This window comes from Mesoplodon densirostris, chromosome 9 (assembly GCF_025265405.1).
Source record: "Mesoplodon densirostris isolate mMesDen1 chromosome 9, mMesDen1 primary haplotype, whole genome shotgun sequence".
Lineage (NCBI taxonomy): Eukaryota > Metazoa > Chordata > Mammalia > Artiodactyla > Ziphiidae > Mesoplodon > Mesoplodon densirostris.
The window spans coordinates 94,150,145-94,176,193 of record NC_082669.1 but is presented as its reverse complement, the minus strand read 5'-3'; the positions used below and the strand labels follow the sequence as shown (position 1 = coordinate 94,176,193).

At 41.0% G+C, this 26,049-nt stretch overlaps 1 protein-coding gene across 1 annotated transcript in view; it reads left to right on the top strand.

The window, feature by feature from the left end:
* The first annotated feature begins 434 nt into the window (after positions 1 to 434).
* Positions 435 to 26,049, top strand: part of CHCHD3 (coiled-coil-helix-coiled-coil-helix domain containing 3) — a 294,459-nt gene continuing 268,844 nt past the window's right edge. The window contains exons 1-2 of the mRNA XM_060108045.1: positions 435 to 678; positions 10,304 to 10,391. Of these exons, the coding sequence (XP_059964028.1) occupies positions 598 to 678; positions 10,304 to 10,391 (169 nt within the window). The 5' untranslated portion in view covers positions 435 to 597. The remainder of the gene's footprint in view (positions 679 to 10,303; positions 10,392 to 26,049) is intronic.

Sequence of the window (26,049 nt, the reverse complement as noted above, 5' to 3'; positions counted from 1 at the left end):
GAATGGCTCTATTACGAGAGTGCATCTCCCTCTTTAAACGGTGAGTTCCTTTAGGAAAGAGATTACATCTTCTAACTCGCTGGCCTAAACTTCTAGAATACTATCCTCAAAGCGTGCTTTGTCAGATGAATGAACTTCCTTGAAAGTTGCCCAGTTAGACGCCGTTTCTGCAGTCAAGGTCACAACTCCCAGAAGGCGATGCTCCTCTGGCGCTCACTGTATAAGGACGAGAAAGTACCAGCACCCATCGTACCAGATCAAGACTACAATTCCCAATACACCCAGTGGGCTCCGGGAACCTTGTCAGGAACCACCTGTTGCCATAGCATCCGGGTCCGCGCCAACCAATCCGAGCGCCCCTCCCGGGGAGAGGCGGGCCGTTCGTATCGTCGACCAATCGGAGGCAGTTCTGTTTTGGCGCGTGACCGGAAGAGGCGGGAGCTCACGACCGGCGGCTTCTCCTTGCTTCTTGGGGTCGTGGCCTTGCTCCTCCTGTGCAAGGCTAGAGTCCGCGCGTGTCCATGCGCTTGTGTGCGCGTGGGGCCTGTGGTGCTTGTGGGTCCGCGCTAGGTGTCTGAGGGCGCAGAAACAGAAGCCATGGGCGGGACGGCCAGCACCCGCCGGGTCACTTTCGAGGCGGACGAGAATGAGAACATCACCGTGGTGAAGGGCATCCGGGTGAGTGACAGTGGGCGGGCGGAGGGCCAGCACTCGGACTCGGACCTGGCCTTTCCGGGTTCCGCTCAGCCTGGTTTCCTCCGTCCGGCACCCCAGTGTTGTCCGGCCCGAAGCTGAGTTCTTTGCAAAGAAGTTTGAAGTTTTTCAAGACATGGGACATCCATTCAGAGATATTTGCGGGTTGTGGGCCAAATGCTGAGCACTGTGCTGGGGCGGCTGGCGGATGCCAGGTTGCTTTAGACCCTCCAAGGGCTCACAGTCCAGTGTAGACTGTGTTGCTCAGTAGTTTTGGGACTTTATTTGAAACCCCTTCCTCACTGTACCCATCTGTGAAATGGGGCTTGTCTGTCCTCTCCTGGGTTCAGAATCCAAAGCCTGCTTTTGCACTGCCCACAAGGCCTCTCTCAGGATGAACTGGACTTTTAAGGAACCCTTTATCTCCTCTGTTGTTTAGTACTCTCCCACTGACAGCAGCCATTCCCCCGACACACACTTTTCGGCCCTGCCTCGGGTGACTTCTCGTTCTCCCTCCTTCACTTTTCTTTCACTTGACATCTTATCTTTTCCAGGCCCCTCCTCTGTGGCCTGCTGTGCCTAAGTTTTGGACTAGGCCCAGTGGCTTCAAGACTAGTGTCTGCCAGCCTGATAGGACTTGAAATAGGATTGCAAGTTTTCGTACCACTAGGAGTAGTACACTTTGTTCTGTCCAAGACATTGGAGAGAATTTTTAAATGCCCCCTGAATATGCTTGATACATTAACTGAAAACTTGATTTTTCTCTAGGGTGTCAGCATACCAGCACTAATTTCATTAACACAGTCTCTGCTGCACCTGAATTTAGAGCCTCACATTTTTGGAAGTATGATACCTGATCCTAGTAAATAAAGCAATTTGACCTCAGAAAGTTTTTTTTTTTTTTTTTTTTTTTTTTTTTTTTTTTTTGCGGTACGCGGGCCTCTCACTGTTGTGGCCTCTCCCGCTGCGGAGCACAGGCTCCGGATGCGCAGGCTCAGCGGCCATGGCTCATGGGCCCAGCCGCTCTGCAGCATGTGGGATCTTCCCGGACCGGGGCACGAACCCGCGTCCCCTGTGCCCCCTGCATCGGCAGGCGGACTCTCAACCGCTCTGCCACCAGGGAAGCCCTAGATGTTTTTAAGCTGATCTTTATATTTTTCTTAGCTTGAAACAGTCCTCTTGTTTCTCCTGAGGGGAAGTCTCAGTGTCATGAGTGAGCCAGTGTTTTTAGCTCAGTTGATTGAAACATAGTGCTGATGAAGCCCACACTTCAGTGTTGAATTGCAGATAGGTTAGTTCAGCTTGGCTGAGGAAGACATTCCAGATATGCCCAGTTGTCTAACATTTATGCCATCACTCGTAAGAATAAGAGTGTGCCACATATACACACTATTATATATAAAATAGATAACTAATAAGAACCTGCTTATAGCACAGGGAACTCTACTCATACTCTGTAATGGCCTATATGGGAAAAGAATCTAAAAAAAAAAGTGGTTATATGTTTATGTATAAACTGATTCACTTTGCTTTACAGCAGAAATTAACACAACATTGTAAATCAACTACAATAAAAATTAAAAGAAAATGTGTTCACCTTAACAGTAACACCTAAACACACTACATATGTTTCTCTCTGGTGGTTTTTGGCTTTACCAAATTTGCCCTCTTTGGACCCCTTTTGTTAGTTTCTCATGAAGAGAATAACTCCTATTTCTTTTATACTTTTCCCTTACTTCTGTGTACACCACTTTTCCAGGCCTCCTGCTTCTATGTTTAGAGCATTTCCTTTTGGACCACTGTGACCATATCACCTGTGGTTACCTTTTTTCTTTTTCTTTTCTTTTTTTTTTTTTTTTTGCGGTATGTGGGCCTCTCACTGTTGTGGCCTCTCCCGTTGCGGAGCACAGGCTCCGGACGCGCCGGCTCAGCGGCCATGGCTCACGGGCCCAGCCGCTCTGCGGCATGTGGGATCTTCCCAGACCGGGGCTCGAACCCGTGTCCCCTGCATCGGCAGGCGGACTCTCAATCACTGCGCCACCAGGGAAGACCCGGTTACCTTTTTTCATAACAATAAAGCTTTAATTAAAAAAAAAGTGTGCCAACAATGCAGCAGACTCAGTTGCTGCTGGGAAACCAATTTTGTGTTCCACTGATAAGGGTAGTAATTTCATCTTCATTTATCTTAATATACAAGGGGTAATATTGAGTAAACAACATAAGGTTTTCAGTAACTAGGCTGCATTTATTAATAGGTCACATTTTTCCAGATTTTTCTTGCTGAGAACCTCAGCAGTTAGCAATTAAAGGGCTTACTTACAATGTTAAGTTTAAAGTTTCTTCTCACTTACCAGGTGTTATTTTCATGGTATTTATTGGGTCCTGGTTTTCTCTTTCCCCTTATCCTCAGCAGTCAACAGCTCCCCCTCCCCCCTTCCATAAAAGAACCTGTATTCTTACACCTGATTCCAACTTTGAACTCATGGGTTGGATGAAAGGCAACCCTCTTGCTTTGCCCTCCTCTCCCAAGACCAAGCATTTTGGTTACTCATATTACATGTGCTTAATAGGATTTTTCAGAGCACCTGCTGTGCCTGCTTGGGAAGTGTGCCTTCCACTCAGTCTTTCACAAGTTTATCTGAAACATCAAAGCTGTGAGTGAACTCTTCCAGAGCAAATGTCAGCTTCGATAGGTATCATTTTCAAAGTAATATTTATCATGTTTTCCAGGCATAAACTAATCTCTGCAACTGGCCATGAAGTTGCAAGCTGAAATTCACAGGGGCCAGTTATGGTAGCAAGGATACTTATGTGGAACACAACCTGTGCTTTGGGAAGTATTAGCAATTGAGAGCCCCTAAGTTATTTCACGTGGGATTTGGCTGAGGATCCTGGAGAGGGTCCATTAACAGAGGCTACAAGTCCAGTCAGTCGTTGGGAGTCCTGAGGAATGTTGTTGGAGTAGTTGACTGGTCCCTTTCCACTTTAGGTTCCATGAATCTCTTGTGTATATATTTACCATGATAAGCTTTCTAGGATTTTCATACAGATGGTAGAAGTTCATGTTTTCCACTAATAACAAATGCAAAGAACACAAGTGATAAACTACAGACATAAGCTAAAAATTATACATGTGTATATGATAGTATAGAATAGTCTCCCTTAAGTAAGTATTTTGGAGTAATGTCTTCCAAATAATAGTGGCAGGTTTTTTTTTTTTTTTTTGCGGTACGCGGGCCTCTCACCACTGCGGCCCCTCCCGCCGCGGAGCACAGGCTCCGGGCGCGCAGGCCCAGCGGCCATGGCTCAGGCCCAGCCGCTCCGCGGCACGCGGGATCCTCCCGGACCGGGGCACGAACCCGTGTCCCCTGCATCGGCAGGCGGACCCCCAACCACTGCGCCACCAGGGAAGCCCAGTGGCAGTTTTTGAAGCCTTTGTGTTGAAATGGTAGGTGAAAAGAAAATGACCTGTGTTACGTGGAAAGAGGACCAAGTGAGAAAAGTGGGTCTGAGTCCTTTAATCAGTTTGATAAGAAACACCTGGAAGAAGTTGAAGAAAACCTATTATGGAGGTGAGAGCCTGATTTGTTTCTGTCTCAGGTGGTTCCTATCTCAGCCTCTTGGAGAGGGGCAACTTAAAAAGGAGTTCTCTTCCTCCTTTTACTCTGTTCCTTGGAAGTAGAAATACTTTATCATTGTCCATCTCAGGCAGTGTCTTGTTTCTGAGAAAACACTAGATTCTGGGTTGTTGAGTGGTGTACTTGTGCTGATTTTAGATAAGACCAACCAAGGTGGTTGGGAAGACTATAGAAGATGACACAACCCTTTCCTCTTGTCTGGGGCACGTGTTGGTATGGGGTGTAGTACAGACTGAAAATTGGCAAGTCCCATTTACTTAAATTTGTCTTCAGGAGCAGTAGAGAACAGGGTGGATAATCAAAGTCAGTGAACTGAATTCAGCTCTGCTGGCAGGCCCTCTTCTTTTGGTTCTCCCTTATATTAGAACAGTGGTTCTTAACTTTTAGTTCACAGACTTGTAAATCTGTAGGCTACGGACTGTACCCAGAATAATGCAATAAGCAGAAAATTTTGCATACAATGGAGGAATTAATCCATAGACTCCTGAATCCATGGACCCCAGGGCATAATTCTAGCATTAATGTGTGTGTTTCTTTGCTACAAATGATTTCTGTAAATTGCACTTGGTATTTGCCTTGGTGGAGATTCCAGAGATGTCTGGAAACCAGGTATAGTAGGTATAGATCTTTAAATAGGAAAAAAGATTTTCTGGAAGACGTACCCTGTTTAAGGAAAGATGTTTCCTAAAGAAGTTGCTGCTTATACGGAGGCTGCTTGTCCGGCTCTTGCAGAAGCTTGTGTTTTACCTTTGACCCCTTTTGGGGTCAGGTTGCATCACAAGGAAGAGTTGTTCTCCAGCTACATATTGTGCGTATAACCCAGGCCAGCATCTCTAAATCTTGTCAGCTGCTTCACAAGCAAGTCCCCCAGTTCACAGAGGAGATCAGGTGAGAGTGCAGGTTTGAACTTATTACTGCAGCTGGGAGGTCAGCTCAGTGAGTATCAGCTTGAGATACAAAGTGTAGCCCAGCTATTGCCTTCTGTCAGCATAGTTGTGACTGGACTGGGGAGAGGGTAGATCATGCTTGAGTAAGCAGAGATGCAACTGCAGGCTTCCATGGGTGCTCCTTTGGAAGGGCCTGAGAATACGTGTGTGAACGATTCTAAGGACAAAAAAGAGAGGTTGTCTCTCAAGGCAACTCTGCAACGTGTTTATCAACTTAAAAAATGAGTTGTGTTCCCTTGGATGACATGCTTATCAGTTTACTGAGGTATAACCAAAGACCTTATTGGGAAATGTTTTGGATTGATTGAATTTGACATTAAGTAGCAAGTTTTGAAGCATCAGATAAGCCAGACAAATAAAAAGTTAACAATGAAATAAGAAATAATTAATGTTTATATTGAAAGAGACTTGTACTTTTACTATGCAAAGAGCGTAGAGAGGGATAAACGGGCACCATATATAATCTGACCAGGACTTAACGTAGCTGCTTCTGGCAGTAGCTGTAGGCCTGGTCTTCATACACCACGTAGAGAAGGAGCTCATTACAAACTTGGGCGGAGCTGATGAACGTGAACCGAGATGAATGACCTGTTGAAGTCCTAATGGCTGGAGTTGTACTAGTAATAACTCTACCAGGTATTTGTGTAGCATGTTGTAGTCTGCAGTGCATCTTGGAATCCTTCCGCTGTAACTCCAGTGGTAGGTGTTATTTTCACTGTTTTCAGATGAGGAAAGTGAGGCCCACTGAGGGTTATATGGCTAGTAGGTGACCAGTGCCTCTTCCTCTATTCTGGGCCAGCTTCTTGTAACATATGAAATTATATATGTCAAATTAGCTTTATATATATTAGCTTTAAACACGTAAATTATATTACATATATAACATAATATATGTATTATATGATATAATACATAGTATATATCATATGTAATATAAAATATACATATTTACATTGCAGCATACTATGTTAATATGGTACATTAGATATATATTATGCAGTATATTAACCTTATCTATTGAGTAAACTTTATATAAATTATATATCAGTTAAAATAGTTTTAAGATTCTAAAACTTGATAAGGCTCATTTTATTTCTTTAAGAGGAAGTGATACATTTTTACTTTATTGTGTGTGATTAAGGAGTATATTATTTAATAGTGGAGAAGGCACTGGACTAGAGAATGGGGGTTACTGGTTGCTGTCCTGATGCTACCAGTAGCTGGACGTTACTCAGGACCTCTTTTTTCTCACTTGTGAATTGAGGGGATTGGAGTCAGTCTTAAGGGGTTTTTCCTAAGATGTCGCTCAGCTTTGTAGAAGAGTTGCAGCAACAGTCTCAGTGGCTGTCAGTTGTTAGAAAAGCAAAGTCCCTTGGCACTCTCCTTCCTAACTTCCACTTCTCTTCCAAGAAAGGAGTCATGGTTTTTCCTTAAAAGGCCACAACTTTTGAGCTGTGGACTTTCCCTTTACTGTCTCACCTCCATTCTGGTTTGGGTCATGAGATGTAAGGAACAGTTCAGGTACAAACTGTTTTGTTCACTGATGTCTCACAAGGGCCTCAATTAGTGCTTGGCCTAGTAAACTTTGTTGAATGACTCACTAACATACAGGAGCTCACAGTTTTGCAGAAAGGCAGATGCTTGTTCCGTCACTGGAGGACTGCACTGGAAATTTGTGCAAGGTACCCGTGGGGCACAAGAAGGGTCACGGTGGGTAAGCAGAATTGGAATGAAATGGCTTTAGGATGTTTGAACTGAATTTTGAAAGGCAGTTCTCTCCCAAGGAGCCCAGAGAGAAGGCAATGTAGCCATGTATAAAGGCAAAGAGATAGCAACAAGTAGCCAGTGTGGGTGGAGAACAGGGTATGAAGTCTTGGGGGAAAAGCTATGGAAGCTGAGGTTGGAGAGTTAGGCCGTAACCAAATGAAGAGGAAGTCTTGAACGCCACACAGAAGAATCTGGACTTTCTTGTCAACAGAGGTAGCTATTGAAGGATTTGAAACGGGGATTACCATAATCAGATTTGCATTTTAGGAGGAATATTGATGGTGCCATGAATTAGGGCAGGGGAAGTGGGATGCGAGAAGAGATGATGAATTCGTTAAACGTTCAGGAGTTGAGGAAGTCATGGCTAAGAGAATAAGAGAGAGAGAAGAGTCAAGAAGTCCTGTGTTTTGATTTAGAAGCTGGATGGAGGTGGTGTCATTAATGAGATAAGGAAAGCAAGAGGAAGAAGATTTTTGGCAAACGTGAACCCAGCTTGCGACGTGTTGGGTTTGAGACGCTTGTGGTCTGTCCCAGGGGAGGTGTCCATTAGGCAATTAAGTGTTTAGGTCTGGCTTTCGAGATACAGCTCTTGGGCTGGAGATAATGGTTTAGAATTCATTCATTAATCAACAGCAGTTAAAAAACCAAGGGAGTGAATGAGAGTACCAACAAGAGCATGTAGAGTGAGAAGAAAATCAAGGCAAGGAACAGAATGTGGGGACCTCTAGCATTTAAGGGGAGGGGAAGCCTGCAGAAGAGATAAGACTCAGCCAGAGTCCTAGGACAAGCAGGAAGGGATGTTGGAAAAGCAGGGGAGGGGTTTTCGGAAGAGGGGAGTGACCAAAGGGAAGTCATATAAATTAGGTGCTTTATAAGTATAAATAAAAAAGATATTTATTTATATAAACATAAATATAGAAGGTTATTTATTTGATCAGTGGTGACTTTTACTGGAACACTTTCTCTGCTGTATTGGGTTACAAGCCAGATAGTGGTGTGTTAAGGAAGTGGAAACTGGAAGAAGGTTCTTAAGGATGTGGGAGGCGGATCACCCCATTACTTGACCTGGAAACCTTCTTGATGATTTCTGCTTCGCCCTCATCTAGTCAGACAATGAATCTGGCAGTGAAGGGGACAGCTGACTGTGACCTTGACACTCAGACTTCCTGGGTTTGAATCCTGGCTGCATTGCTGACAACTTGTAAGATCCAGTGCAAATTATTTAATCTGGCTTTGCTTCAGTTTCCTCACCTATACAATGGAGGTAATGAAAGTATCTCAGGATTGTGAAGGATTAAATGGGTCAAGTGCTTAGTTTAGTGGAAGTGCCTGGCACATAATAAGCACTCAGTGAAGGTTAGCCATTTTGAATCCTAAATATCTTTTGAATGTGTTCTCCCTGGAACATGTTTTTTATTTTTTTAAAAACAACTTCATTGTGGTGTAATTTACATATAAAATTTACCTGTCTTCTGTGTACAACGCTTTCTAATAAATTTGCAAAATTGTGCAACCATCACCACAGTCCAGTTCTAGAACATTTTCATCATCCCAATAAAATCTTCATGTTCTAGTTAATCTCCATTCTTATCCTAGCCTTAGGCAACCACTTACCTATTTTCTGTCTGTATAGAGTTACCTTTTCTGGGCATTTCATGTAAATAGAATTATACAATATGTGGCCTTCTGTGTCTGGCTTCCTTTACTTAGTTGTTTTTTGGGTCTATCCATATAGAAGCATCTATCAGAACTTCAGTTCTTTTTATTGATGAATTGTAGTCCATTGTATGGATATATGTTTTGTTTATCCATTCACTGGAAGATGGGTATTTGTTTGCTATTATGAGTAATGCTGCTCTGCACGTTCCCAGGCAAGTCTTTGTGTGAACATATGCTTAATAGCTTCTTAACTGGTCCTTTAGCGTCCTTCAGGGGTCCTCTTCTTTTCTTGTCCCCCTCCAGTCTGTTCTCCACACTGTAGCTAGAGTGATCTTTCTAAAATGCAAGTCTGATTGTGTCATTACCCTGCTTAAAGTCCTTCAGTAGTGCCCATCCTCAGGACCTAGTTCAACTCCCTAACTTGAAGGATTTACTAAGTCTTCAAAATCTAGAATCTTATTTCCCTCTCCACCTGCCGTTTCACTAAGCCCCCTCCTCAGCTTCCTGCTTCAGCCATTCTTTTATTCATTCATATAGTTTCACTTATTTAACCATTCACTCATTTAACCAGGCTTATTGAGGCTCTGGGGATATACTAGACAGGACAGCCAAATCCATGCTTTCCTGGAGCTTTCTTTCTAGTGAGAAAGGCAGGCAATAAACAAGAAAGAATCAGATAGTGGTAAGTGCTATAAAGAAAATAAAAAAGGATGATCTGATAAGTTGCGGGGGTGGGGATTGTGGGCCGATGACTCTCAAATCTCCTAGCCTGAGTGTTCCTCAGAGCCCCTGCCCTGTTGCCAACTGCCTGCTTGATATTTCCCCTTGCTACGCTGATAAGCCCTGCTGCGTAACTATAGCTTCATGCAGTCCTCTCTTCTTAGAGTACTCATATCCTACTCCTTCTCTTTCTAAGTACTCTTCATCCTTCTCAGCCCCCAGCTCAACCCCACTCCCACAGCCTGTCTAGATGCCCTGCCCATCTGCCCATTGTGCTGTCAGCCCTTCCATTACAGGCCAACTGAATCAAGTCACATCCTTCACATTATATTTAATGCCTGATGATTGTCTGTTTCTTCTTGACTTTAAGCACCTTGATGACTTCAGCCACCCATAGTTGGCTGGCACAAAGTTGGTGCATAATGAAATCTGTTGAAAGAGGGATTGTTTGTGGTTAGCCTTGGACTGGGTTGGGGGTGGGGAGGGACACCATTTCATTTGGGGCTGGAGGGAAAGAAGGAGCTAAGGCCTGCTGCAAGCTTAATTTGTAGGACGGGGGAGGAAAGTCGAAGGAGTTCTGATGGCTTACATTTTCTCAGAGATTACAATTTAGTGCACAGTATAAAATGAGGAAAAGAGTTATTTATAATGAGCAATTAGCAGTGCATTAGAAGAAATGAAGTAGTGCTGTGGGGTGCATCTTGAAATCTTAAAGTTGTTCTTACTTGCTTTTAGTGTTATAGCTATTAGATTTAGTCTGATTTCTTCAGGGCATTTGTTATACATACTGATATGGATGGCTGAATTACTTGGATGCTATTGTACTGTTTTCTTTCTTGTTCTTTTATAATTGATTTTATTTTGACGTTGCTTTTTCAGCTTTCGGAAAATGTGATTGATCGTATGAAGGAAACCTCTCCATCTGGTCCGAAGTCTCAGCGGTATTCTGGTGCTTATGGTGCCTCAGGTATTTCAGAATTTTAATTTCTGAGTTCTTAGCAGAAAAATTATGTGGTAAAGTTCACTCAATAGTCAAGTTCTTCTGCACTTCTGTCTTTTGTTTTTTGGATGTTCGACTTTTTATGGGGCAATAGTCTTCCTTTGGTATCCATGGATATTGGTTCCAGGACCCCCTTGGATACCAAAATCCATGGATGTGCAAGTCCTTTATATCAAATGGGTAGTACTTGCTTATAACCTATGCACATCCTCCCATATACTTTAAATCATCTCTAGATTATTTATGATACCTAATACACTGTAAATGCCAAGTAAATAATTGCCTGCATGGCAAATTCAAGTTTTGCTTTTTGGGATTTTCTGGAATTTTTTATTTTTTCCTGAATATTTTCAACCTGTGGTTGGTGGAATCTGTGGATGAGGAACCTGCAGATATGGAAGGCCGACTGTATTGGTTAGTACCAGTGTTTCTTTTAAAATTCTTTGAACTAAAAGTGGAATGAATCTACTTTCAAACAGTCTTTGGGAATGTTTTTTCTCTTCCAGCTCCTGAATCCTCTGTTAGGCTTTGGAAGGTTATTTCATATCTTTTTGTGTAAAATGAATTACTTATAGGGATATGAGAGGTTTGGGAGTAAATATTTATAAAAAAAAATTGAACTTAGAAAATATTGGCTTCCCTGGTAGTGCGGTGGTTGAGAGTCCACCTGCCGATGCAGGGGGCACGGGATCGTGCCCCAGTCTGGGAAGATCCCACATGCCGCGGAGCGGCTGGGCCCATGAGCCATGGCTGCTGAGCCTGCGTGTCCGGAGCCTGTGCTCCGCAATGGGAGAGGCCACACCAGTGAGAGGCCTGCATACCGCAAAAAAAAAAAAAAAGAAAATATTGATTTATTGTTTTCAGATGAAATCTCTAATGATTTTACTATCTTAATAGATTTCTTTAAGTTTATTAAGTTTATTCCTTCATAGTCTTAATTATTGAGGAAAATATAATGTTAAATGAAATCCATAGAGAATTATTGTCTCATTTTATCTCTCTTATCCTGTAGGATAAGAGACTGTTTCTCTTTCCTTTTCTCTCTCTTACCCTGTCCATTTAGTCATCCAACTAATATTTACTGAGCACCTGCTATGTGTCTGGCACTGTTTTTTTTTTTTTTAATTATTGATTGATTGATTGATGTGTTGGCTCCCCGTTTCTGTGCGAGGGCTTTCTCTAGTTGCGGCAAGTGGGGGCCACTCCTCATCACGGTGCGCGGGCCTCTCACTATCGCGGCCTCTCCTGTTGCGGAGCACAGGCTCCAGACGTGCAGGCTCAGTAATCGTGGCTCACAGGGCCAGCTGCTCCGCGGCATGTGGGATCCTCCCAGACCAGGGCTCGAACCCGTGTCCCCCGCATTGGCAGGCAGACCTTCAACCACTGCGCCACCAGGGAAGCCCCTGGCACTGTTCTTATTGCTGCTAAATTTGATGGATAGACATGCTGTTTTTTGGTGAAATGGCAATGAGAAAATAGTTGAGATGATTAATCTTGGACTAAATGAGAATTTTCATTATTTATTAGAAAGGGGTATTTTGTGGTAAATCTGGCTACAGACTGAAATACCTTGAGAAAGATGAGTTGAACTTCTGATGTATTTAGAGCAGAAGGTGCCAAGATGAATAAGAAATAGTTCTTGTCCTTTGCAAACTTTTTGTTTAGCATTAAGAAGTGTTCATCGTTTATTAAGGTTAGAAAGAAAGTGACCACCCCCTCTGCTGGAAACCCTTTTTTTGGCTTCTGGGCCACACTCTTGGTTTTCCTTCTACCTTACTTGCATCCTCAGTCTAGTCTTCTTTGCTGATTTCCACTAATGTCATCAAATTGTATGCCTTTTGAATCATTGTGTAGATGCCCGTGACTCCCAAAATTGTATCTCTAGCCTTGACCTCTCCTTGAAAGTTGACTCCGACAATTGTCTACTTCACATCTCCACTTAAAATTCTTCAACTTAGCAGATCCAAAACAAACCTTTTTATTCTTCTTCAGAGTTGCTTCTCCTCTTTATCTTTCCCAGTTTGGCACTGGGATTCATCCTTGTTTCCTTTTTTTCTGAATTTTTTTAAAAATTATTTTATTTTATTTTTTTATAATCGGGATTACAGATCTTTAAAAAATTTTATTTATGTTTTACTTTTGGCTGCGTTGGGTCTTCGTTGCTGTGTGTGGGCTTTCTCTAGTTGTGGCTAGCGGGGGCTACTCTTCATTGTGGTGCATGGGCTTCTCATTGTGGTGGCTTCTCTTGTCGCGGAGCAGGGGCTCTAAGCGTGTGCTTCAGTAGTTGTGGCATGTCGGCTCAGTAGTTGTGGCTCACGGGCTCTAGAACACAGACTCAGTAGTTGTGGCGCGTGGGCTTAGTTGCTCGCGGCACGTGGGACCTTCCTGGGCCAGGGCTCGAACCCGTGTCCCTTGCATTGGCAGGTGGATTCTTAACCACTGCACCACCAGGGAAGTCCCTTTCTTAATTCTTATATTAGACCATTAGTTAGTCTTGTCAGCTCCATCTCCAAAATATGTTTGGATATGTTCTTTGCTTGTCTATATCTTTACTGCTGCAGCTCCAATCGAGGTAACCACCATCTCTTACCTTGTCTTTTGCTGAAGCCTCTTAACTGGCTCCCTGTTTCCACTCTTGTCCTCCCTCTATGCTCTGCCAAGCACACAGAGGCCTCAGCAATCTTTAAAAAAATACATCGGCTCATATCATATCCTAGTGGTAGATCTCCATGGTACTTAGAATATAATTTGAATTGCTTTTCTTGGCTTCTGAGGTACAGCATGACTTGTCCCTTTCTGCTTTTCCAACATTATCTTCTGACATATGGGTATTTTAAAAATTGGAATTTGATCTAAAATATGCTTTGTTCTAGGTAGATTTCTTTTTTTCCCTTTTTAAAAAAATTATTTATTTTATTCTTGCTACGTTGGGTCTTAGTTGCAGCATACGGGCTCTTCATTGAGGCATGTGGGATCTTTCGTTGTGGTGCGCAGGCTTCTCTCTAGTTGTGGCACGCTGGCTCCAGAGTGCGTGGGCTCTGTAGTTTGTGGCATGCAGGCTCTCTAGTTGAGGTGTGCAGGCTCAGTAGTTGTGGCATGTGGGCTTAGTTCCCCTGCGACATGTGGGATCATAATGGGTTCGACCAGGGATTGAACCCGCGTCCCCTGCGTTGGAAGGCGGATTCCTTACCACTGGACCACCAGGGAAGTCCCTAGGTAGATTTCTTTTCTACCTACTATGTTAAGGATATAGGATGGTGATGGTGAACTAATGATGGAATAGTAATAAATAACATTTAAGTAATGTTTATTACGTGCCAGGTACTCTGTTAAATCCTTTATGTCTAGTTTGTGTAATCTCTATAATCCTGTGAAGAAGGTACTGTATTAAGCCATTTTACATGGAAGAAAATTGAGACTCGAAGTGATTAATTATCTTGCCCAAAGTCACACAGCTGGTAAGCAGTGGAGGTGATACTTGAATTCAAGTCTGTTTGACTCCAGAGCAAATGCAGTAAACCACTCTGTTTTATTATCATTTGAATGACATCTTGCTTCATTTGTAGAAAGGATGTGTCAGAAACTAGTTGGAGGGAGAGAGCTGCTTTTTAGTGATGTTCTGCTTGAGTTTAGGAAAGCACCTTTCTGTAAGGGATTGTTGGTGTTTCTAGCTTTCTCCCATATTTGCTCATATACAACACTGAGTTGAAGGAGAGGAAGTGTTTTCCTTCTGGGGTTGGTTTCTTAAAAGGATACTTTGAAAGAGTGGGTGTGGGTGGGGAGGCTTTCTATAAATGCTCATGGTGTGGCCTGCAGAGTGTGACACTGACGTTGAGATAGGTTCTGCCTATGCTGAGGGATCCATCCCTTCCCATTGCTCGATTTGACCTGACTGATGAACCCTTTGGTCCATGACCGGCCTGGGCACTGAAAACTCTTTGAATGCCACCTTGTGTTTTGTTGGTCAGGCTAGAGCTACACTCTCTAAATGGTAGCCATTAGTTACATGTGGCTATTAATATTTAAATTAAAATTAATTAAAATGAAATAAAATAAAAATTTCGTCTCTTGTGTCACACTCGTCACCCTTCAGTGCTCAGTAACCACCTGTGGCTAGTGGCTGCCATATTGGACAGTGCAGTATAGGACATTTTCATCATTGCAGAAAGTTCTCTTGCACAGCTTTAGTCTAGATTTTATCAGTGCTTGGCCTTGTGAGCTTCATCAGGTGATTTTAATGATGTGGTGACTGAGGTTGTGGAGCTAGACAGCTCTGTGTGTTTGTGAATCTAGCTTCCTGCCTTTTCCACATCCCAGCTCCCCCAGGATTGTGGGTAAATGGATGCCAGGAAATATTTCCCGGAGGTCTACTGTCTTCACCTCAGTCTTTAGCACAGCCTCCTAACCTGTGTGTTATGAGTGTATTGGAGGAATTGATTTCTTAGATTCAGGGTAGTTGGTGAACACCTGTGTACCCTCATATGCCATACAAATACTTGCTTTTTCTTTCTGCACTTTGATGTGAAAAAAGCTCAACAAGGCTAATAGCTCAGGCTCTTTGAGGATATTTCCATTACTCATTCCAGCCCAACCTAAGAAAAGAACTAATATTTGACATACTCTTTTGAAGTGATCTTGCCTTTAGGTTCAGAATGCAGTTAGACAATGATTGTGCAAATTAACAAAGATTTGTTCTTCTTAAAATTTAAAGAATATGTTTCTACAAGTACACAGCCTCAAAGTTAATGTTCTCTTCTGCGTTTGGGGTTTTAGTTAGTACCCAGTAATAGATTTCTTAAGATTTATAATTTAGATGTGTTATGAAATAATTTTTCAAGTCTACAAAAATAATATGGATAAAAATGTCACCAGCCTTTTCTACATTTTTCAGTGTCAGGTAAATGATATATTAAATGTGGGTTGAATTTTTCATATTTGTTAAAATGCTTTCTTCCTTGCAGGACTCTAATTCATACCAGCCCCCTAGGCTATTCGTATATGTGAATACAGGGCAGAGTTGATGGACTGAGAGCGCTAGGATTTCTGTGTATAAGAACTAAGTTTTGTCATATATATATAGTTTCGAGAACATAATTTATGCTGTAAGAAAGTGATTTCCTTTAAAGACTTACTGAAACTATTTTTTGCCCAACCTTGAACCAGATCAGTGACTCACTGCAGTAAGTATTTGCATGTAAAGCTGTTTAGGCAAAATAATATACTGTGTGACACACAGCATATTGTAATGCCACTTTAATAAATGAATGTGCTCTAAAGAACTTAACTGTATCCTTGCTGCCTCAAATTCTTTGCTGTGTTATGTGCTATCTCAGCTACATTGGTTTGCTTTTTTTAAATATATTTTTATTTTTATTTTTACAAGAGATAAATAAACTGACACCAAGCATTGTAAACAGATGACCACAACAAAAGCAACAATGATTGCAATTACCAAACACGAAACACACTTATATTATGTCATAATATTGACATTCAGTCCAGTAATCCTTCACCGTTAACAGCTCCTTTACTTTGCAGTGAAAATTGATTTGTATATTTTTTGCCTCTGAATCCTTGTGGGATTTTTTTTTTATTCAAACAAAGTCACAAAAATTATAATCATCCTCATCAGTTCACTCAGTCCCATGTAATTAATTTTTTTTCATCTTGATCTTTTGTTAGCACTTTTATGAATTCATCAGTTTTCCATTAGAGTTCTGAAAATGCTTATTCATTCAGTTCAGCAGTATAGTCAGTTACCAGAAACCTGTACTTGTCAGAGTCTTTTCCATGAATTCCTTGAAGATGAAACCCTTTTATAGGAACATTTTTGCAAAAGCATCAGAGTACACCCAGAACTGTCTGTAAATGACAAAAGACTTAAAAATGACCACAGTTAAACATTTGATGAAAGTTCATAATAATGCAGTTGACAAGGAAATTTAGTTATTTCTGAGATATACATTTTAAAGAAATAACTAGAATTAAGACTTATAACATTATACCAGAACATATAAGATTTTTAGAAATTTCATGTAATGTCTGAAACATTTATATTAACATATTTCCATACAAATAGCCCAAAGAAAGTTAATTGTTTTTCTTACTTGTTTGTTTTTTTTATACTGCAGGTTCTTATTAGTCATCAGTTTTATACACATCAGTGTATACATGTCTATCCCAATCACCCAATTCATCACACCACCACCCCCATCTCCCCACAGCTTTCCCCGCTTGGTGTCCATACATTTGTTCTCTACATCTGTGTTTCAATTTCTGCCCTGCAAACTGGTTCATCTGTACCATTTTTCTAGATTCCACATATATGCGCTAATATACGATATTGTTTTTCTCTTTCTAACTTACTTCACTCTGTATGACAGTCTCTAGATCCATCCACATCTCAACAAATGACCCAACTTCATTCCTTTTTAAGGCTGAGTAATATTCCATTGTATATATGTACCACATCTTCTTTATCCATTCGTCCATCGATGGGCATTTAGGTTGCTTCCATGACCTGGCTATTGTAAATAGTGCTGCAGTGAACATTAGGGTGCATGTGTCTTTTTGAATTGTGGTTTTCCCTGGGTATATGCCCAGTAGCGGGATTGCTGGATCATGTGGTAGTTCTATTTTTAGTTTTTTAAGGAACCTCCATCCTGTTCTCCATAGTGGCTGTAACAATTTACATTCCCACCAACAGTGCAAGAGGGTTCCCTTTTCTCCACACCCTCTCCAGCATTTGTTGTTTGTAGATTTTCTGATGATGCCCATTCTGAGTGGTGTGAGGTGATTCCTCATGGTAGTTTTGATTTGCATTTCTCTAATAATTAGTGATGTTGAGCAGTTTTTCATGTGCTTCTTGGCCATCTGTACGTCTTTGGAGAAATGTCTACTTAGGTCTTCTGCGCATTTTTGGATTGGGTTGTTTGTTTTTTTAATATTGAGCTGCATGAGCTGTTTATGTATTTTGGAGATTAATCCTTTCTCCGTTGATTCGTTTGCAAATATTTTCTCACATTCTGAGGGTTGTCTTTTCGTCTTGTTTATGGTTTCCTTTGCTGTGCAAAAGGTTTTAAGTTTCATTAGGTCCCATTTGTTTATTTTTGTTTTTATTTCCATTACTCTAGGAGTTGGATCACAAAAGATCTTGCTGTGGTTTATGTCAAAGAATGTTCTTCCTATGTTTTCCTCTAAGAGTTTTATAGTGTCCGGTCTTACATTTAGGTCTTTAATCCATTTTGAGTTTATTTTTGTGTATGGTGTTAGGGAATGTTCTAATTTCATTCTTTTATATGTAGCTGTCCGGTTTTCCCAGCACCACTTATTGAAGAGACTGTATTTTCTCCATTGTATATCCTTGCCTCCTTTGTCATAGATTAGTTGACCATAGGTGCGTAGGTTTATCTCTGAGCTTTCTATCTTGTTCCATTGATCTGTGTTTCTGTTTTTGTGCCAGTACCATATTGTCTTGATTACTGTAGCTTTGTAGTATAGTCTGAAGTCAGGGAGTCTCATTCCTGCAGCTCTGTCTTTTTCCCTCAAGACTGCTTTGGCTACTCGGGGTCTTTTGTGTCTCCATACAAATTTTAAGATTTTTTTGTTGTAGTTCCGTAAAAAATGCCATTGGTAATTTGATAGGGATTGCATTGAATCTGTAGATTGCTTTGGGTAGTATAGTCATTTTCACAATTTTGATTCTGCCAATCCAAGAACATGGTATACCTCTCCATCTGTTAGTATCATCTTTAATTTCTTTCATTAGTGTCTTATAGTTTTCTGTGCACAGGTCTTTTGTCTCCCTAGGTAGGTTTATTCCTAGGTATTTTATTCTCTTTATTACAATGGTAAATGGGGGTGTTTCCTTAATTTCTCTTTCAGATTTTTCATCATTAGTGTATAGGAATGCAAGAGATTTCTGTGCATTAATTTTGTGTCCTGCAACTTTACCAAGTTCATTGATTAGCTCTAGTAGTTTTCTGGTGGCATCTTTAGGATTCTGTATGTATAGTATCATATCATTTGCAAAGAGTGACAGTTTTACTTCTTCTTTTCCAATTTGTATTCCTTTTATTTCTTTTTCTTCTCTGATTGCCGTGTCTAGGACTTCCAAAACTATGTTGAATAATAGTGGTGAGAGTGGACATCCTTGTCTTGTTCCTGATCTTAGAGGAAATGCTTTCAGTTTTTTCACCATTGAGAATGATGTTTGCTGTGGGTTTGTCGTATATGGCCTTTATTATGTTGAGGTAGGTTCCCTCTATGCCCACTTTCTGGAGAGTTTTTATCATAAATGGGTGTTGAATTTTGTCCAAAGCTTTTTCTGCATCTATTGAGATGATCATATTGTTTTTATTCTTCAATTTGTTAATATGGTGTATCACATTGATTGATTTGCATATATTGAAGATTTCTTGCATCCCTGGGGTAAATCCCACTTGATCATGGAGTATGATCCTTTTAATGTGTTGTTGGATTCTGTTTGCTAGTATTTTGTTGAGGATTTTTGCATCTATATTCATCAGTGATATTGGTCTGTAATTTTCTTTTTTTTGTAGTATCTTTGTCTGGTTTTGGTATCAGGGTGATGGTGGCCTCGTAGAATGTGTTTGGGAGTGTTCCTTCCTGTGCAGGTTTTTGGAAGAGTTTGTGAAGGATGGTGTTAGCTCTTCTCTTAATGTTTGATAGAATTCACCTGTGAAGCCATCTGGTCCTGGACTTTCGTTTGTTGGAAGATTTTTAATCACAGTTTCAATTTCATTACTTGTGATTGTTCTGTTCATATTTTCTATTTCTTCCTGGTTCAGTCTTGGAAGGTTATACCTTTCTAAGAATTTGTCCATTTCTTCCAGGTTGTCCATTTTATTGGCATAGCGTTGCTTGTAGTAGTCTCTTAGGATGCTTTGTATTTCTTCAGTGTCTGTTGTAACTTCTCCTTTTTCATTTCTAATTTTATTGATTTGAGTCCTCTCCCTCTTTTTCTTGATGAGTCTGGCTAATGGTTTATCAATTTTGTTTATCTTCTCAAAGAACCAGCTTTTAGTTTTATTGATCTTTGCTATTGCTTTCTTTGTTTCTATTTCATTTATTTCTGCTCTGATCTGTATGATTTCTTTACTTCTACTAACTTTGGGTTTTGTTTGTTCTTCTTTCTCTAGTTCCTTTAGGTGTAAGGTTAGATTGTTTATTTGAGATTTTTCTTGTTTCTTGAGGTAGGCTTGTATAGCTATAAACTTCCCTCTAGAACTGCTTTTGCTGCATCCCATAGGTTTTGGATCATCGTGTTTTCATTGTCATCTGTTTCTAAGTTTTTTTTTTTTTTTCGGTACGTGGGCCTCTCACTGTTTTGGCCTCTCCCGTTGTGGAGCACAGGCTCCGGATGCACAGGCTCAGCAGCCATGGCTCACGGGCCCCGCCGCTCTGCGGCATGTGGGATCCTCCCGGACCGGGGATTGAACCCGTGTGCCTGGCATCGGCCGGCGGACCCTCAACCACTGTGCCACCAGGGAAGCCCTCTAAGTATTTTTTGATTTTCTGTTTGATTTCTTCAGTGATCTCTTGGGTATTTAGTAACGTATTATTTAGCCTCTGTGTGTTTATGTTTTTTACGTATTTTTCCCTGTAATTCATCTCTAATCTAATAACGTTGTGGTCAGAAAAGATGCTTGAAATGATTTCAATTTTCTTAAATTTTCTGAGGCTTTATTTGTGACCCAAGACGGATCTATCCTGGAGAATGTTCCATGCGCACTTGAGAAGAAAGTGTAATCTGCTGTTTTTGGATGGATTGTCCTATAAATATCAATTAAATCTATGTGGTCTGTTGTGTCATTTAAAACTTCTGTTTCCTTATTTATTTTCATTTTGGATGATCTGTCCATTCGTGTAAGTGAGGTGTGAAAGTCCCCCACTACTATTGTGTTACTGTCGATTTCCTGTTTTACAGCTGTTAGCAGTTGCCTTCTATATTGAGGTGCTCCTATGTTGGGTGCATATATATTTATACTTGTTATATCTTTTTCTTGGATTGATCCCTTGATCATTTTGTAGTGTCCTTCCTTGTCTCTTGTAACATTCTTTTTTTTTTTTTTTTTTTTAATGTGTATTTTTTTTTTTTATTTTACAAATTTAATCAGTTATACATATACATATGTTCCCATATCCCCTCCCTTTTGCGTCTCCCTCCCACCCTCCCTATCCCACCCCTCCAGGCGGTCAGAAAGAACCGAGCTGATCTCCCTGTGCTATGCGGCTGCTTCCCACTAGCTATCTACCTTACGTTTGGTAGTGTATATATGTCCATGCCGCTCTTTCACTTTGTCACAGCTTACCCTTCCCCCTCCCCATATCCTCATATCCTCAAGTCCATGCTCTAGTAGGTCTGTGTCTTTATTCCTGTCTTAAAATAAAGAAATAACATTCTTTATTTTAAAGTCTATTTTATCTGATATGAGTATTGCTACTCCAGCTTTCTTGTGATTTCCATTTGCATGGAATATCTTTTTCCATCGCCTCACTTTCAGTCTGTATGTGTCCCTTGGTCTGGAGTGGGTTTTTTGTAGACAGCATATATATGTGTCTTGTTTTTGTATCCATTCAGCAAGCCTGTATCTTTTGGTTGGAGCATTTAGTCCATTCACATTCAAGGTAATTATTGATATGTATGTTCCTATGACCATTTTCTTAATTGTTTTGGGTTTGTTTTTGTAGGTCCTTTTCTTCTCTTGTGTTTCCCACTTAGAGAAGTTCTTTTAGCATTTGTTGTAGAGCTGGTTTGGTGGTGCTGAATTCTCTTAGCTTTTGCATGTCTGTAAAGCTTTTGATTTTTGCATCGAATCTGAATGAGATCCTTGCTGGGTAGAGTAATCTTAGTTGTAGGTTCTTCCTTTTCATCACTTTAAATATGTCATGCCGCTCCTTTCTGGCTTGTAGAGTTTCTGCTGAGAAATAAGCTGTTAACCTTATGGAAGTTCCCTTGTATGTTATTTGTTGTTTTGCTCTTGCTGCTTTCAATAATTTTTCTTTGTCTTTAATTTTTGCCAATTTGATTACTATGTGTCTCGATGTGTTTCTCCTTGAGTTTATCCTGTATGGGACTCTCTGCACTTCCTGGACTTGGGTGGCTATTTCCTTTCCCATGTTAGGGAAGTTTTCGACTATAATCTCTTCAAATATTTTCTCTGGTCCTTTCTCTCTCTCTTCTCTTTCTGGGACCCCTATAATGCGAATGTTGTTGCGTTTAATGTTGTCCCAGATGTCTCTTAGGCTGTCTTCATTTCTTTTCATTGTTTTTTCTTTATTCTGTTCAGCAGCAGTGAATTCCACCATTCTGTCTTCCAGGTCACTTATGGTTTCTTCTGCCTCAGTTATTCTGCTGTTGATTCCTTCTAGTGTATTTTTCATTTCAGGTATCGTATTGCTCATCTCTGTTTGTTCTTTAATTCTTCTAGGTCTTTGTTAAACATTTCTTGCATCTTCTCAATCTTTGCCTCGATTCTTTTTCCGAAGTCTTGGATCATCTTCACTATCATTATTCTGAATTCTTCTTCTGGAAGGTTGCCTATGTCCCCTTCATTTGGTTGTTTTTCTGGGGTTTTATCTTGTTCCTTCATCTGGTACATAGCCCTCTGCCTTTTCATCTTGTCTTTCTTTTCGTGAATGTGGTTTTCCTTCCACAGGCTGCAGAATTGTAGTTTTTCTTACTTCTGCTGTCTGCCCTCTGGTGGATGAGGCTATCTAAGAGGCTTGTGCAAGTTTCCTGATGGGAGGGACTGGTGGTGGGTAGCACTGACTGTTGCTGTCTATATTATTTCTTTTTTTTTTTTTTTTTTTCTTTCTTTTTGCGGTATGCGGGCCTCTCACTGTTGTGGCCTCTCCCGTTGCGGAGCACAGGCTCCGGACGCGCAGGCCCAGCGGCCATGGCTCACGGGCCCAGCCGCTCCGCGGCATATGGGATCCTCCCAGATCGGGGCACGAACCCGTATCCCCTGCATCGGCAGGCGGACTCTCAACCACTGCGCCACCAGGGAGGCCCTATATTATTTCTTAATATAAGCATTTACTATGTGCTCAACCCTCTACTACTGCTGAGGATATACAGTGATGATCAGGACAGGTACAGTTTCTCCTGGAGCTTATGATTGAGCTGGGGATAAAAACACCAGAAAATGATAATTAATGTTTTACATGATGACTGCTGTCTTCATTAAGTTCTGTTAGCTCATCTGCATGGAGTTGGTTGGGTCTGCTGGTCTTGGAGGGTGTCCTGGAGAGGTGGGGGTGGGGGTGACTCCGGTTCACGCTGGGGACACAGGCACTGGTGGCAGCAATTCTTGGGAGCTCCTACCGCGTGGACGCTGATGTAGCTGGTTTGCTTCTATATCAGGGAATGGTTTTTTTTAGGCTGACATAAAGGGATACCTTGCGCAGTTATAAACTTACCCTTGGGCCTCCCTGGTGGCGCAGTGGTTGAGAGTCCGCCTGCCGATGCAGGGGACACGGGTTCGTGCCCCGATCTGGGAGGATCCCATATGCCGCGGAGCGGCTGGGCCCGTGAGCCATGGCCGCTGAGCCTGTGCGTCCGGAGCCTGTGCTCCACAACGGGAGAGGCCACAACAGTGAGAGACCCGCGTACCGAAAAAAGAAAAAAAAATAAAATAAAAAATAAATAAACTTACCCTTCCATTAATGTCTTGCATTTTTTGATTTTAAAAATCAGTGTTGGATATTGATTTTTTTTTCCTTTCCACCTTGATCCTTTAGTTTTTCTGGCTTATAGTGAGGTCAGACCTCTCATATTTGATCCTGCTTATTGCTGAAGAAACTGTCCCCAAGTCAATACGAAAAATCAGGCAGGAATGTTATTAGGAGGCTATTTGTTGGTTACCTAAACCGCTAGCAAGCAGATGAAAAGGATGAATCTGGGTAAAAAGACAAATGAACTCACTTTTATTATTATCCTCACTGTGCAAGTTTCTCTGTACATTTCTTGTCACTGGGAAAAATAAGAAAGATTTGCTGATTTTTTTTTTTTAAGTATATCACTGACATCACTAAGTATTTGGCAGCCTTAACAAATTGCAGGAAACCAATTTAAGCAGGAAATAGCATAGCCCAAACTAAACGGCCAGTTTAGGGAAGCAGATTTGTCTATATGTTCTATGTATTTTTCTCCCAGAATCTGGCCCTCCTATTTATTTTTAAACAGCTCTTTAAGGCTCGTTTAGACCTCACATTGTAGGGAGAGTTCACAGTAACAAGCAGTGCTTGTTCCTTTGAGTTGAGTTACAAGAACTGAAGGCAGTTGCAGCATCTCGGTTTCCAACTTTTAATATGTGACAGTTTGTTGATGCCAATGTCTCGACACTGCCCTTTTTTTTGCATGTGCAGTAACACTTCCTGAAAGGAAGAAATGTATACACTAATGATTTAAAGGCATGATTTAGATCACATTCTCTTGTCAGTATATTCTGTTCTTAAAAAGAAATCCATAAACAATCTACATTTAATGGATGGTTGAACTCTTTATCAGTCAACAAATATTAGCATGGAAGTGATCTTTGACTTCAAGAAACTATTAGTTTGGTCAAATCATGTTTAACATTATAGTGTAGTGAATAAGTACTAACGTAGTACTCTTCACCTGCTCAGTCAGGATTTTGGAGTAGGTGAATGAATGTGTAAGTGAGATAGAATATATAAGAGGTACTAACGTAGTACTCTTCACCTGCTCAGTCAGGATTTTGGAGTAGGTGAATGAATGTGTAAGTGAGATAGAATATATAAGAGGTCTAGAAAGTGCTTTAGGACTTCAGAGAAAGAAGTTCAAGAACTTGGGCAGGCAGGCCATCAGGGGAAGTGGACTTGAGCCAGACCTTGAGCATAAGAGGGGTGGGGGCATTGGTGTTGAAGGTTTTCCTGGCAGAGTCACTGCACAGATCAGATAAAGGGTTCTAGTGGGGGTCTCATGGGTGGGAAGGTTGGGGAAGTTGAGTTTAATCTTATCCTTTGGGCCTAGTGGCTACTGAGCAGTTTCATTTAAATTTAGGGTGCAAGTTTAGAAAGTTGCATTAGTTGATACTTTTCAGACATACTCAGTTATTAATAACATTTTTATGGCTAAAAATGCAATGTTGATTTCCTCATTGATATTTTTATATCTAACAAACAAATCTAAATGGTAAGAATATGTGTTTTCCACCATAGCACTAAATGAAGCCATTTTCATTTTCTTGAAAAAATAAACAGCCTCATAAGCATTTTTACTTGTCCTTAACTGGCCCTATAGCCAAAGAAGAAAAGTTATCTTTAGCTACTTGAGGCTGTGGAGGGTAAAACAGAAGCTTTGTGAGCAGGGGAGGTGAAATGGTACAAGTGGATAATGGACAGCATTAGTTGGAAATCCGGACAGGGAAGACAGCTGAGACACGGTCGAGGTAGAAGTGGCAAAGGCAGAGGAGGATTTGGGTAGAGTTGGTGACTGAGGCCTTATGGCTGATTAGTGGCAGACTCACACTTCTGTCCTTTTTCCCCTAGTCTAGGGCGCTTTCCCCTGTGCCACTTGATTCATCACTCTTTGTGTCGTATTTTAGAAACCAGCCCAAATGGAAACTCTATTTTGAAATTGAGAAGAGAGCATAGAAAACTTAAAAAAAAATGGAACAGATCATTGACAGTATAGTGTATACTCCATGGTATTTTGGGATGGTTGAAAGGGGCGTCACACAGAAAAGCAAAAGCTGCAGCAGAAGAGGAAAGGAATTACAGGGAGAGAAGCTGAGTAGGTCCTGAAATATCAGTGAGTCACATCTTCCAGAATTTTCTGTGACTTGGAACTTCTGCCCTTTGATTTCTTAGTTAACCGATTGACCACTGGTGCCTCAGCTGCCTTTTATTAACTCTCCAGAGGCCCCTACCCTGCGACTCCTGTAGCGTAATTTACTTTTCATTAGTGCTTCCAAGTGGTATGAAATCAAGTGGGCCAGAAATTCCATACCTGTTCCCAAGTGACTAGAAATAGGCAGCTCTTTTTTTATGTGCGTTGCATACTGTAGATTAGAAATGTAGTTATGCCGTGGAGTCACAGTACTCAGGAGGTGGAAGGAAGTAACTTCAGTGACCAGGGGAAAAAGAGAGAAGCTGTTTTAAAGAACCTCCCCCTTTTTTTTTTGCTGCATTGGGTTTTGGACACAAAAGGGATAGTGGGTTGTATTTTCTGAAAGAACAAGTGTTGTTATTGGGTGTAACAATCAAGTAACTCATGGATCTCACTCATAATATGTCATAAACCACAAAGAGAAAATGACTATAAAGTATGTTTTATAATCATGCTTCAAGGTTTATAAAACAAAATATCAGACATTGGTTATATAAGCAGCTCTAGTGGGTTATAAAGTATAGGGCATACGATATGTAAAAACACTATTGTTGTTTTAAATTTAATATGCCAGTTGTAAAATAAACACTCGATTAACAATATTTTTGCCTTTCTTGGAATTTGATAGACTTTGAGGGTATGATCTGGGTGGCCCAGATCTCTTCAAATAAATTGCCCAAGATAATTTGAAATATTTTCATACTTCAAGCAGAGGTATTCAAAGTTAGTCCACTGACCCTTCCACCT